Source organism: Boleophthalmus pectinirostris, unplaced genomic scaffold (assembly GCF_026225935.1).
Source record: "Boleophthalmus pectinirostris isolate CB_2022bp ecotype Guang Dong unplaced genomic scaffold, ASM2622593v1 HiC_scaffold_7, whole genome shotgun sequence".
Lineage (NCBI taxonomy): Eukaryota > Metazoa > Chordata > Actinopteri > Gobiiformes > Gobiidae > Boleophthalmus > Boleophthalmus pectinirostris.
In genome coordinates, this window is record NW_026571473.1 from 11,755,290 (window position 1) to 11,769,598 (window position 14,309).

Consider the following 14,309-nt stretch of genomic DNA (forward strand, 5'->3'; position numbering starts at 1 on the left):
GAAACACTGACTGAAACACATACTACAAACTCACAAGTGTACTAATCCCCATTAAAGGTGCACTGTGCAACTTTTCTGGTAGATGGCCCACCATTTACTTGTTTCCATAGAGATGCTATTGCTTTACCTCCAATATTCCAAAGTATGGCATTAAAAATTTTCAGTCTCCATAGAGACAAGCAGGAGATGCGACCATGCCATGCTCACACCTTGCTCATAGTCAGAATGCATGTTTTTAAAGATATTTTTGAGGAATCAAAACACCCTTAACTGAATAAATACATCTTATATAAGTTTAATACCATACTGTGAAACCTTATAGCCAAAGCAATAGCATCTCCATGGTAGCAGACCCCCAATCTGAAAAGTTACACAGTGCACCTTTAAAATATTTGGGGTTCAAATATGTGAAACGCTTAAACACAAAAGATCGACCTGATATCCTTCATCTCCTGGCTCTCCACGTTCTCCACGTTCTCCAGGAAGCCCCTGTGTAGTCAGAAATGTGTGCATAAGAATACACATATAAACATTATAGCTCACTACTGAAGAAGTACCCTCATCAATACTTTTAAAAGTTTTAGCTGATACATATTTAAAAGCTTTTATGACAAGCACTGCAAATCAGACTTGCAATGCTTGTCATTAAAATATACCTTTTTTTCTTTTCCAAAATTGTTAATAGTGTCACATTCTTAAATTTTTGACTGGGCAGAAATGACCTAAATATGTATTCAAATGTATTAATAATGTGCAGAGTGTCATGTATGTGTTTATCTCATGTCAATGATGTTCACCTACTGGTTCACCTATGGTTCCTGGTGGTCCGGGGGTTTTATTGTCTTCTCCTGGGTATCCCTTAAAAGGCAAATACAAATGTTAAACATTAAAATAATTTGACACAATCAGTACATTTTCAAAAAATATATTAGACTAAGATTTGCTAATACCTTTTCACCTTTAGGCCCTGGTGGTCCAATGGATCCCGGCTTTCCATCAGGTCCCTTTAAAATAAAGAATTTCATTCATTCTACTTACATGATGCAGCATGCTTCTGCTACAAAGCCAAATGTACTTTGTGACAGCTGTCAGCTCATTTATCACTTGTTCAAAAGTTAAATGCAAATAGAATTTCCTTTTATTTTCCATCATCTACAGGTTTTGGCTCAAAGCCTAAAATCTTTCAACAAGAGTCGGGAGGGAAAGACGTAAAATGAACTTCACGTGCCCTGCTGAACCTATACAGCACAGGCATGGCTCTATTCACAATGGAAGTACCAGATCATGACTGGGCTTATTACACTGTTCTGTCTGTTGTTGAAATAAAATAAAATTTAAAAAATGTTTATGCTAATAACAGTACTTAATTTATTGACTGTGCAATCAGTATTGTGTAATTGGGTAAACTTCAATATAATATTAATTATTTTTACAATATACATATACATATATATGAGTTTAATCATCAGCAAATTATATCTACAAATCTTACAGTGTATCCTGAAATTCCAGGTTGACCTTCCAAGCCCATGACACCGGGAGGACCCTCAAAAAAAGCATAAAAGAATAAAGGTCAGATATAATTTATTAGTCAAGTTAAATGAGAGAATGGGACCAAGAAAAAGTCAGCACAAATGTAAACTCACAGGCGTGCCCCGCGTTCCTCTGGCGCCTTTCAGCCCAGATTCGCCTGGTTGGCCCAATTCTCCTCTTTCACCCATTTCTCCTGCAACTCCAGGGGGCCCCCTCTCTCCCTGGAGTGGCACAAAAAGATGTTTTTTGTATTGTCTTTCTGTCTTAATGTTACAGCATGTTTAGCTGATGTGTTCTGAACAGAAGAACATTACCTTACCTTTTTGCCCGGACGTCCTCTATTTCCTGGGGATCCAAGTTTCCCTTCTGGACCCTTTTAAACAAGAAATACTTAAATTTAACCCTAACCCTAAAATCATTTGTATCAAATCAGATTATGTGTAACATGTCTGTCTTAAAACTTAAACCTCATATATAGCATCATTATAGCCTCAGTTTGTTTAGGAAAAGGCTGACCTCTAGTGGTAAAAGAGCAGCAGTACATCCAAACTACATTCAAAATGTAATCAGTTGTTTGGATTAAAGGTCAAATGAGCATTTTTCCAGAAAAAACTGTTAATTCAGGATAAATTATGATTACTATAAACTATACATACACACAGACACACACATAGATACTCCTTAGAAAGATATTTTTATAGCAAATTTAAGAAAAGCAAACTTACACGAAAGCCTTGTTTTCCATTTTCCCCAGGTGGTCCTGGGGGGCCAGCGTCTCCCTCTTCTCCTTTCTCTCCAGGTTCACCCACTGGGCCACTGTCACCAGGTTCACCCTGAATGTACAAGATCGCAAAAGCTAACACTTCAGTTCATCATAAACAAAGGGTGAAAAATAAACAAATTTTATCTGTTTACTTTTGGTCCATCTTTCCCTTGAGGTCCATCTTCACCAGGAGGTCCAGGAGGCCCCTGTCAACAGAACACAGTCCTTCATTTAATGATAAACACATGATTTGTGACAACATCATTTAAGGTGGTATAGTATGAACTAGTCAGCCTTTTAAAATTTAAGTACTTCATTTGAGTAGTTAATAATGAATGTGTCTAGAAAATACGTCAAGGCCTTTGTATCCATTAACAAATTTTATTTGTGTTTACAAAATGGCACCAGGTGGCTTGACAGTGTGTTCTACACAATAAAATGTGAAGAAACTTTAGCTCACAACCATGGCAGCTAGTTTCAGAACTGAGCAGCTGCTAGTGCTGCTAGAGATGCCAAAATGAGCTAATCAAGTTTGGTGAACATGTATGGACTAAACAAGACAGAGGACCTTCATTTAGTAACATTTTTCACTGGTGGGCAATCATTTTGACATTGAAAAAACTCCATGGTTTTTGATGAGGATACACAATACCAACATGGTCATTTTAGGGTAATAAAGGACTTGTAAGTGTTAGTATGTGGAGATCTTACTCTGATTCCTTCTTGTCCCTGCTCTCCCTCAGATCCCAGAGGCCCTGCATCCCCCTGAAGAGAAACACACAGGCTCTGAGATTACAAGTCACAACGACTGTCTCAGATTTCTCTAAGCCAGTGGCGTTTGAGTTACAAGTTCATGGCTGTCCACACTCCTGTGGTGCATATCTCTGTATGTGAAATATTTCAACTGCTGCACTGACCTTTGAACCTGACTCTCCAATGGCACCAGGCCCCCCCTCTGCTCCGGGTGCCCCCTAAAGCCATTTAAGAAATGATAAAATATTCATATTTCATGTACCATATAATTAACAAATTAAACAAACAAATAAATACTTGATATAGCTAGAGCAAAACCTAGAGATCAAAATTACTTCAAGTCCTTGTTCTCCCTCAGGCCCAGGCTCCCCAGGCGGTCCTTTAGGTCCCTGTGAAAAATAAACGTAACATAAGAACAGGAGTGACCACTATACATCATCAGACAGATGAAATGTTTATGTGGTGCAGTGAATCATGTGATGTCTCATTATGCGCTGACAGTGCCTTTCCGATGCTTTCATGCAGTTAAACATTTATTACAGGTTTAATGAGGACATCATTCAGTTACAAAGAGACCATAAGCGACAATCAAATACAATAAATGAGAAACACTTAACACTTCCCGCAAGACTAAACAAATCTTTAGGACACATGTGGATCACATATGTACAAAGCTATTAGCCATGTGGACAACAAAAGATGTAGTTTATAAGATGAAACTTACTGGTTCACCAAAAGGGCCCTTTTCTCCAGGGCTTCCTGGAAGGCCTGGTTTCCCCTAAAAACACACACATATATATATATATATATATAAAATATATTATGCATTGATTAATTTTTTTATATTATTGTGTGCTTTTAAAAGTAACAACACAAAATGAGTAGGGTGTAATGTTGCAAAGGTCCAATGTAAATTTGCGATTGCTGAGGGTTGAGTTTGCACATGTTGGTAAATTACCTTACAATATGGATCAAGTCATCATAAATCTAATTATAAAATAAATGTATATTAAAAACAGACATTTTAACTGTAGTATTACTATAACTCACAAGTTTTCCAGGAGGGCCCCTTTCACCAGGTGCACCAGCTTTGCCCTTGAAACAATAAAAGTGATTAACTAAATGGTTTGATTATATTTAATGTGTGCTGTACAAAAACATTATATGGAATTATAAATCAACAGAATTAGTTGTTGGTGCACTCACAATGAATCCCGGCTCGCCCTTTTTTCCGATATCACCCTTTTCTCCCTGAAATGGAAAATTATGACTGTTATAAATGATCAAAATAACAGAATAAAGACAGACCCATTTATTTATTCCATGAAATATTTACCCTGGTGCCTTCTGGGCCAGGTTCTCCTAGTGGACCATCTAGACCTTGTGGGCCCTGAAATTGAATTAAAAGATATTTCTATGACAACATCCAGAAAATGAATAGATTAAAAATTAGATGCCAATGGCACAGATTGGCAGCCTTGGTTACATAAGTAACTTATTGTAGTTATGGCTACATTAGTAGCTTACCATGACCGAGTATAGAGTGAATGAATAATGCATGAAATTATAAAGTAATTTTGAGCCTCTGGAAAAGGCCAATATAACACTTAATGCAAAGTCAGTCTGCACCCTCCCATCAGCACCAACCACACTCTCTTGTCATATGGATACACAGGTAAGGTAGGTGTGTCTTGCTCAAGGACACAACAGTATGTACCGTTCTGAACAGAGTTTGAAACACGAACCTTTAAGTTGGTAGATCATCGCTCTAGCCAATGCGGGTTTTATTTATAAACTTTTACAACAAATTAGTTTCTGTTATACTTAAAATGTTATTCTGGTACATGCTGATGTTTGTGTCTTTTTATTGATGTTGAGTTTCTTATTTATTCCTGTGGTCATTGCAAAGCCCATGTGTTATTATGCCCAGGACAGGCCCTCAGGCATTGTGGCAGTAAACTAATTGACACAAACTAAATTACTTTCAAATAATAATTGTAAAAAGGCAAAGTTCAAAACCATTAAAAAAGTAGGAAGTCCAAAAGTGTGACTTTACCCTTCTTCCTTTTGGCCCAGAGATGCCGGGATCACCCCTTTGTCCTGGAGGACCCTAAAAAAACACCACATGACACACTTAGTTAAAAACAAGCAAAAAACTTCAGACAGCTACAGCAATGTAACACTATGTTTTTTATTTAACACCTACCGGTGCACCTTGTAAGCCAAAGTCTCCAGGACCTCCAGGTAACCCTGGATAACCCTTATTCCAAAAGACCAAAAACAACATAAAAACAAACAAAAGAAAAACGTATATTATCTTTTATTAACAAAACAGCTTACTCTTGGGCCCTTCTCCCCAACTGGTCCGGTTGGCCCTGGTGGTCCTCGGTCACCCTGAGTCAGGCACAAAGTGTCTCATTTAAACAGTAACCTTAAAGGTCAAGAAGTGAAAAAAACTGACACAATTTCACTTGTTTTTCTGCAAAAGAAGGCCTGTAACTGGAGACAGCCCAGCACCTTAAGAGCACAAGGCTAAAGTGACAGCTGCTTTAGTGGAGTTTAATGTGAAAGGGTCTTAAACCCAGTTGGTGGCACAGAGCAGGTGTAAACAAATCCTGAGTGAGCTATAAAGCACAGTATGCTCATTTTAAACTATTTTAGCTCAAATGTGCCTCCTTTAGTCTGTGCAGCACACTGTTAAAAAGGAGCAGTGAGCATTTGTATAAACAGTGAGTGTTCATAATGCATTCATAAAAGACAGCGTGGCATTCATTACTCACTCACACACACAGTGGGAATCAATCCAAAGTCAGTTACTAAACTACCTTAATATTGTTTTGCATAAATGGTGTGTGGGTAGCTTAAGAGCTTTGCCAGTTAAAACTGTATTTTCTGCTATCTATGATAATTTCAATAGTATTTTAGTGTTTGCCCTTCTGGCCATTTTTGCCTAAAATGGTGTAATTATAGGGTTCTGCACAGGTTAAGCAAAGTTGATGATGAATGACAGCCTAATAATAGACACGCTTACCTTTTCACCAGAAACTCCCTCTACACCAGTTATCCCGATCAGGCCAGCAGGACCCTAAAAGAGGAGAGCATCATGAAAACCTCATGTATGTATGTATTCAAATATCAGATAAACAAATTATGTATTACCAAATGCACTTAAACTAAAGCACTTAAGTATTAGGTTCAACCCTTTAAGTGACTGTATGTAGGTATAGTTTTATCAGCTCATACGCCCTCTGTTGGTAAGATGTGTTTCAGAGCAAACATACTCTTATAATATGCACTACAGGGCTTTTGACTTTTAGCTTTAGTTTGCTGTAACAAACAAGTACACTAAAGTCTTCGTTATATATCGCATTCAGGATGTAATTCAAGTGAATGCTTGTGAACCAGTGGAGGCCAGGATTACACTGTAAGTGACTGTGAAGGATGCAGAGTGGGGGGCAAGGTTTTCTCTTGTCCATTACTTGACCATCACTTGTACCTTTGATGGCAGTTCTGTGATAAACTTAAATAAATGTTACATTACATAACATTACTGGTTGTTAAACCAAAGATAAGAGGTGAAACCACATCTGTATTCACTTTGAATTTGGCACAGGTCCATTACATTGCAGAGGTCTTTCAGAGGTCTTTCAGAATTTATAGAGAGGATTGCTGTATAAGTAGTTTGTACTGATGTTGGTTTAACTTGTACAAACAATACAAGGCTGAGGATACAGTGCTTGGTGACTGCAACTACGTACAAATGAAAAATATTAGTGACCCACGATTTTACATAGAGAGGAATGGCACTATGTGTACGAATGCAATTAAAATCATCATGGCCAACACTGTTAACAAGAATTTGTTCTTAATGTTTTTCTGCTTAAATTAAATAAAAAAATAAATGGCCATCATTAAGCACATCAAAATAGCCTCATGGAAGGCTTATAAGAGAGTTTCACGCTTCAACGTTTTTGTAACAATGTCAGTGATGCTGCTTTCAGTTGAAACTCACTTGTGGACCAACTTTTCCAACATTTCCCAGGTCTCCTTTTTCTCCCTGAAAGCATAAACATGAATGCACACGCAGGTCAGTTATCAGTGATATTTCAGTCATCACATCTTCTTGATTGAAAACAGGGATGTTTAGGAAACTCACTCATTTTTAAATACAATAAAATGTCAATAATTAATCAAAATTTGTCATAAAAAGTGTAGATACCATCGGACCGTCCAGACCAGGCTCCCCAATGTGCCCCTTTCTCCCAGGGTTACCCTACAGAAAATGGTGAAATACGAGCATATGAGTTTGAGTTTTTCAGATCCATGCTGTGTATTGTTATGCATATTCTGAGATGGAAAATCTTACAGTACGGCCAGCATTGCCAGGTGGGCCAAGTGGTCCTTCATCACCCTGCAAACAGTTTCAATTTCAATTAAGACAACAAAACAAAATGTTCACAGATATCAAGTGTGGCACCATTATTTTGTTTCCATTATTATTTACAAATAAGACCAATATTAAAAGTGACTTTTCTGATGGATGATCTGTCAAATGTGTCTGTCCATGGAGATGTTATTTGTCTAGAATGTTTCACAGTATGACAATAAACATTTATATCGTTATGGAGATGAAGCCAGACCAAGTTACAGGTCAGATTCAGGTATTTTTGAGTTCTAAAGCTGCCTGCAATTGAACAAATGAAAGGTAGAGCTGCTTCATGTCATACTGTGGAACATTCCAAGCAGCGCAATGACATATTCACAAAAACAAACAGATGATGTTACATGTTAAAGTGTACTTTTAATACTTGCTTGTATCATACATTCGTATATAAAAATAAATATATATATAGTATAAAATATATGATCTATATATCTAAAAATATATAAACATCATATATAATGGATATTTGATGTCACAGGAGCAGCAATCCATAGAAACATACTCTGTCTACCCCACAAGTGTGTCAGTATTTACAGTTGCTACTGTACTGGCCTGTACTACTCGATGAAATCCACTATCAAAAAAATCACTCCCTGTTATGACATGACAATTGATGAATGACAGTGTTCACCTCACTTCCTTTTGGTCCTGGTGGCCCCTGTGGGCCTCTGGAACCTTGTAAACCCTGAAAAAAAAATCACAGAATAATACCAGTCCCTTCAATATAAAAAGATCACAAATATACTGTCTTAATTACCTTTGGTCCAGGTGGTCCATTTGGGCCTGGTATTCCTATGTCCCCTGGAAAACCCTGTAAAAATACAACAGGAAGTGAAAAAACAGTTTTAACATCAATATTACCTGCAGATAATACAGCTCTATTTTACTAAGTGCTATTAATACACCGTTACACTGTACATTCAGTCTGGCTTCTTGAAGAGGTTATTTTTTATGTTCTTGATGCATTATCAGAAGATTTGTGCTGGGAACACTTCATGTTAAAGTCGACAGGAAGCATTCTTTGGGCTGGGTACCCTACTACCTTTTAATTGTTTTGGTACCAGTACTTGAGTGATGCCTGTTTTTTGCATTTTGAACTTTTTTTCTATGCCTGTATTCATACGATAACCAACCAACCATCAAGCATAACTGTTGTCAAGTAACTTTCAACTCTTCTCTTCCAGATGTGGGACCAAGAAATCAACACTCCAGTTAACAGATGAATCCACTGCAGTCACGTTACATCCAGTGTAGTTTTCAGTAGAATAAACTATTCAGTCAATCACAATGAGTCACAAGCACAATGTATATAGATTAAAGGGCCTATATAATGCTATTTTCAGATCTATGTTAAACTGTTGTTTGCTAATCAAAAACATACCTGGAGTTGTGTTTTGTTTCATTCACACAAACCCTGAATATTTAGGCTGATTTCTTCTCTCTAACAGAAAACAATCTGGAAGGAAGTGCTCAAAATCCATACACCTTCACTAGAATCATTTGGGTAATTTCAGACCTGGAAATTTCTACTGAACAATAGGTAAAACATAGCAGTTAACTTCAAAACTGACGCTTCATTACATTATAAGGCGGAACAGAGCATTTTGAGCTATAGGGATGCAGATTAAAATAATAATAATTCAGTAATACTCAAACATGTGTGAATGAAACAAAACACAGCTCCAGGTATGTTTTTGATGAGGTAACGGCATATTTAACATGGCTTCAAGTTTACAAGAGTCAATTTTATGTAATATAGGACCTTTAATGAATTAGTATCTGCAGAGGTCACAACATCCATATTTATATAACTTCATACCTCTGGTCCTGGTGGGCCAGGTGCTCCTTGTACCCCAATATCACCAACTGGACCCTGTCAAAACACATAAACTCTCAGAGAAAACTGCTCAGTGACTGGTACATCAACAACCAAAGGGCCTTTAATGCTTCTAATGCATTGAGAAGACTTGATGCTTCACTATAAACAAAACTACATTCTGAAACAAGCTTTCATTCCCCGAAATACTGCCATAATCTGTGAGGAAGGCTGAAATACTCACAGGTGGGCCTGGTTTCCCCCTTGGACCAGTGGGACCAGGTGCACCAGCATTTCCCTTAAAACAACAAAACAAAACCATGAGTAAATTTTTTACGACTCAATCAAATTGTTCTAAAAACTGGAAACATAAAAATGAGGAGACATACCTTATCACCTTGGAAACCCATCTCTCCTGGTTCGCCCCTTAGTCCCACTTCACCCTAAATTTCATAGCATCATAAAAGATATAACACAACACTAACCAGACACACCAAATACTTGGTGATTTTAAAGTAAAAAATTGTTCAAGATAACATTATAATAAATGCCTACTACATATATATATATATATATGTATACACATACACATTCACATACACATATACATATATATTCAAGCCTTGTTTAAAATCAGATTGTGACTATTGGCACACACAAATACACGCCAATAATACGAATATTTAGATCACCTTATCACCTTTCAATCCAGGCAAGCCGTTTTTTCCAACTGGGCCCTAACAAAAAGAACAAGATTATTTGAACCCATGATTCCACAAACAACAATGTAAGAAACCACATCTGGACAGTCTCTTGCAGAAGCTGATATCCTGCTTACCTGCGTTCCCACTAGTCCAGGCAATCCGCGTACTCCCTCTGGTCCTGGATCTCCCTGCAGAAAAGCAAAGATTGAACTCTGACCAAATGCAGTCAGATTGTAACTTTATGCTTCTTTATTTCTTAAAAAATGGGTACAGAGGGGTGGAAGTTACAGCAGACTGGAGAAAAGCCTGTGTACAGAAACGCTTTCGCACATTTTTAACAGTTTCTATTATATAATCAAAATAATTTAGAAAAAAAAAAAATCAAGATAATTCATCAATATTTCCCATATATGTAATATACTGAAAACTATACTGTTTTTTCATCACATCGATCGATCCCAATCTTCAATTCAATTATTCTATGTTATTTTGCTTAATTAAAAAGTAACAATCTCTTTACTTATTGAAAATAAACAGTACAGATGCTAAAAATGTAAAAAAAATAAAAATATATATATATATATATATATATATATATATATATATATATATATATATATATATATATATATATATATATACATACACACACACACACACACACACACATATATATATATATATAGTATTGTCTGTATTCAAAAGACTCAAGATGCTTATTGACAATAAAATTACAGAATCTCTATCTCAATTAAAATTGGACAGTCCTAGAGTAAACATACAGCTAGGAGGAAATACAACAATAAAGCCATTTATATTTACTACTCTGCCACACCACGACCACTCCTCCAATTTCCTGACTTCCTCATTAAACCAGCACACTTCCTTCTGATCCCACCCTCCCCTCTGGGAATCCTGAGTGTTCCCAATAACCATCATCTACAAGTGATCCTTACCCTTAGCCCTGGGAAGCCAGGGATGCCAGTCCCACCAACACTGCCCTGTAAAACAGCATTGTATTCATTAAACAATATAATACTATTTATTTCAAAACATTCTGAAGACAACAAAAATAGATACAAATACACACAGTTTTCCCCTTCACCCTCCTTTTAAAGGTGCATTGTGTAACTTTTCTGGTGGAAAGACAGTCACCTGTTTGGTTTTATGGATAAGTTATTGCTCTACACGTTAAAGAACTCAACCTTACATTTATTCAGTTGCAGTTGTTTATATAGCTCAAAAATACCTCAAAAAATAGGCATTCTGACTGTGAGTGCAGTTCCCTCTTCACAGATCTGACCTGTATCTTGGCCTGGTTTGGTGTCCGTGAAGATAGGAAGGTCCAATGCAATATTGTGAAACATTCTAGACAAAGAAATAACTTTTCCATGGAGAAAAACATTTGAAGGACTCTCCAACAAAAATGTTACACAATGCATCTTTAAATTCACGTCCTGCTTGTTTCATTAATTTCATATTCAATATTTAAAGTATAGTCTAACCTCATTTCCATCAGGACCAGGTGGACCTCTTTCTCCCGGGTCACCCATTACTCCCTGAAAAGAAAAAGAAAGTTTAATGTTTAAACACAGGATTACGTACAAATATTATATTGTTCAAAAATGTTATCCATAAATTGAACTTACTGGTTTTATGTCCTCAACGTCATTGTACATACACACATAGTATAGTATCTATTTTTTTTTTCTCACCTGCCTTCCTTTGAGACCAGGTTTTCCAGCAGGACCAGTAACACCCTAACCAAAAAATATATTTATTTACCTCCTTATTTCACAAAAATGTAATCAAATGAAATAATAGATGACAGTATTATCTATAAAGTCGGGCAACTCACTCTCTCTCCTTCTAACCCAGGTGGCCCAGAAACGCCAGGAAGTCCAATAAAACCCTAAAAAAAAAAAAATACAATATATATTTATTTAAACACAGGATGCCTAAAAGTATCAAACTTCTATAATTTCTGTGTAATTTATATTTTTATGTATTGTTAAGTTTTGCCTGACTTGGTTAAACTTAAATTTACTGACATCTAGTGGTGATTTTGTAGACTGCAGTGCAGCTCACACCAAGAAACATGAAATGACAAGGGGAGTCTCAAATAGTATTCAAAATCACTCAGCAATACTGAAGATCAAAATATTACACATGATTGACTGATTTGATTTAACATCTGATTTTATTCATTCACATTTACCTGTACCACATCAGCTACAGCATTCTACCTTTTTTATCTAGGCTCCTTACATTGTTGTGGTCACATGACATCACATTAAACTAGATACTAAATACTAGAGTTATCTATACTTATAATCTGAAACTGAGCTGGAGGAGAGCTCAGCATTCTATGCTAAAATTTGCTGTTTATCTGTCAGATTTGTTGACCTGGTTTATGGTTAATATCTCTATAATTATTGACCCTATTCACATGAAACAAAAAACTGTCACAGAGTTCAATAACTTCTCTGTCAGTATAAATAAACATACAAAAATAAACATGCAACCCCAAAGAATTGACTGCGGAAAGTACTTTTAACCTTTAGATTAATTCAATTAGGTTTGGGTCCCATATGATTACTGATAAGATGATATTTTGGATCTTTGGTTTACATATTTCTTCCAAAAACTGTGAATCTCCCATAGAGTTATATAGTTCTAAGACATGAACACAACCCTCCACAGTAATCCCAGTAATCATGTTTTTATGACCATAATCACTGCAAGCACACTCTATTATGTTACAGTACATGCAACATTGTTGAGATAAAACTGGCATTTTAAATCATTACCTTATGTCTTTATTATATTTTATTTTATTTTATCACTTAAGTTTACTATTATCATTCATTGTTTTACATTGCACCATATCAACAAAGCCTATCTCCTAGTCTTTGTCGATGTCTTTGTCCTAGCCCGTAACATTGTACACCGACAATGGCAATAAAGTTTTTCCTGATTCTGATTCCATTACTTACATTGATGCCTTTAGGGCCTGGGTTACCTTCAGGTCCAGCTGAGCCCTGTAAAAACAACAACCAACCATTATTCATCACAGAAATGTCCTTATTTAGCTTTCAGTGTGGTATCTAAACATAAAAATTACTTAAAGCCACAGTATGTAACTTTTTAGTCAAATAGACCAAAATAAAACCATGTTTTTTATTCTGTTAAACTGAGAAATGTAGTGTCCTTCCACTGAGCGGATTCACAAATGCTGTCACTTGCCATAATCTTCCACAGTATGGCATGGACTGTATATATAAATTGACATAGCTAACCCACTACCCGCCACGTTCCAAATAGGAAGTGAGCATGGGTGCGCTTCTGGCTCCATCGACACCTTATACTGGGAAAATCGTCTGTCTCTGTATCTACTGCTGGCAAGCTGCTCATTCTGGCCTTACATGATCCTGGTGTTATTTAACCATTTTGTACAGAAATCAGTTCTTATTTCTAATATGTAACAAATATGTAATATGTTCACTCCTCTAACTGCAAGCTTCTGTGAACTTCATTTGACTGGAGCCAAATGCTGGGTGATGTCACAATCCCTTAGTCCATTTCTTGTCTATGCATTGCATATATCTATATTTGGCATAAAACTTATCCATCACCACAGAGAATCTAAGTATGGTTTTAACTTTGTATCCATGGAATCATACAGGTGATGTGCCACCTCCAGAAAGTTACATACAGCACCTTTAATACCAATGCTTAAATACAGAGGTACCATTTTATACCAATACATGTCTTAAATATCCACACTAGAGCATGAACAAAGACTTGATCCATAATGAAAAATTAAGTAGTTTCTAAGCCTGAATCACTTTTAACAAACAATTTGTTCATTATGAAGTCTTTGTTCTTCTTTGTTAAGACTATTAAAAGTGTAGTTATGATAAAGTGTTACCAAAACAGATGTATATGTCAGCAGTAACATTAAGGGGATCTGAGAACAAACTTTATGATTTTTGCATTTTCACTGCACCTGCCTGCCAGGGTAACCTGCAGCCCCGGCTTCTCCAGGAGGTCCCGGCATTCCCTAAAGCGGAGACGCAGGAGGGAGAATGAATGAACAAAGCATGAAGATTAGATGGATGGATAAGGTGAAAGAGGAGAATCACAGAGCTCTGCCGCCATTGCCAACCCAGGAATAAAACAAGCACTGTTCATTGTGAGCAACCTCTACCAAGCCCTGTCTATTAACTGTATCCTTTTGCACTTCATGAATTTAGACAACAGCTCCTCTTTTACAGCAAAAACAGCATTTTTACA

General features: G+C 36.6%; 1 protein-coding gene across 1 annotated transcript in view; it reads right to left on the reverse strand.

Annotated features, from left to right (window-relative positions):
* The window catches only part of LOC110172254 (collagen alpha-1(XXIV) chain), a 37,799-nt gene that overhangs the window by 7,674 nt on the left and 15,816 nt on the right, over nt 1-14,309 (reverse strand). Inside the window, exons 9-43 of the mRNA XM_055165111.1 lie at nt 14,023-14,076; nt 13,010-13,054; nt 11,872-11,925; nt 11,729-11,773; nt 11,519-11,572; nt 10,970-11,014; nt 10,148-10,201; nt 10,002-10,046; nt 9,699-9,752; nt 9,554-9,607; nt 9,313-9,366; nt 8,251-8,304; nt 8,125-8,178; nt 7,416-7,460; nt 7,269-7,322; nt 7,062-7,106; nt 6,081-6,134; nt 5,390-5,443; nt 5,256-5,309; nt 5,106-5,159; nt 4,386-4,439; nt 4,256-4,300; nt 4,100-4,144; nt 3,774-3,827; nt 3,385-3,438; nt 3,214-3,267; nt 3,008-3,061; nt 2,449-2,502; nt 2,259-2,366; nt 1,853-1,906; nt 1,647-1,754; nt 1,493-1,546; nt 951-1,004; nt 802-858; nt 436-489 (exon numbers count right to left, since the gene is read on the reverse strand). Of these exons, the coding sequence (XP_055021086.1) occupies nt 436-489; nt 802-858; nt 951-1,004; nt 1,493-1,546; nt 1,647-1,754; nt 1,853-1,906; nt 2,259-2,366; nt 2,449-2,502; nt 3,008-3,061; nt 3,214-3,267; nt 3,385-3,438; nt 3,774-3,827; nt 4,100-4,144; nt 4,256-4,300; nt 4,386-4,439; nt 5,106-5,159; nt 5,256-5,309; nt 5,390-5,443; nt 6,081-6,134; nt 7,062-7,106; nt 7,269-7,322; nt 7,416-7,460; nt 8,125-8,178; nt 8,251-8,304; nt 9,313-9,366; nt 9,554-9,607; nt 9,699-9,752; nt 10,002-10,046; nt 10,148-10,201; nt 10,970-11,014; nt 11,519-11,572; nt 11,729-11,773; nt 11,872-11,925; nt 13,010-13,054; nt 14,023-14,076 (1,929 nt within the window). The remainder of the gene's footprint in view (nt 1-435; nt 490-801; nt 859-950; nt 1,005-1,492; nt 1,547-1,646; nt 1,755-1,852; nt 1,907-2,258; nt 2,367-2,448; nt 2,503-3,007; nt 3,062-3,213; nt 3,268-3,384; nt 3,439-3,773; nt 3,828-4,099; nt 4,145-4,255; nt 4,301-4,385; nt 4,440-5,105; nt 5,160-5,255; nt 5,310-5,389; nt 5,444-6,080; nt 6,135-7,061; nt 7,107-7,268; nt 7,323-7,415; nt 7,461-8,124; nt 8,179-8,250; nt 8,305-9,312; nt 9,367-9,553; nt 9,608-9,698; nt 9,753-10,001; nt 10,047-10,147; nt 10,202-10,969; nt 11,015-11,518; nt 11,573-11,728; nt 11,774-11,871; nt 11,926-13,009; nt 13,055-14,022; nt 14,077-14,309) is intronic.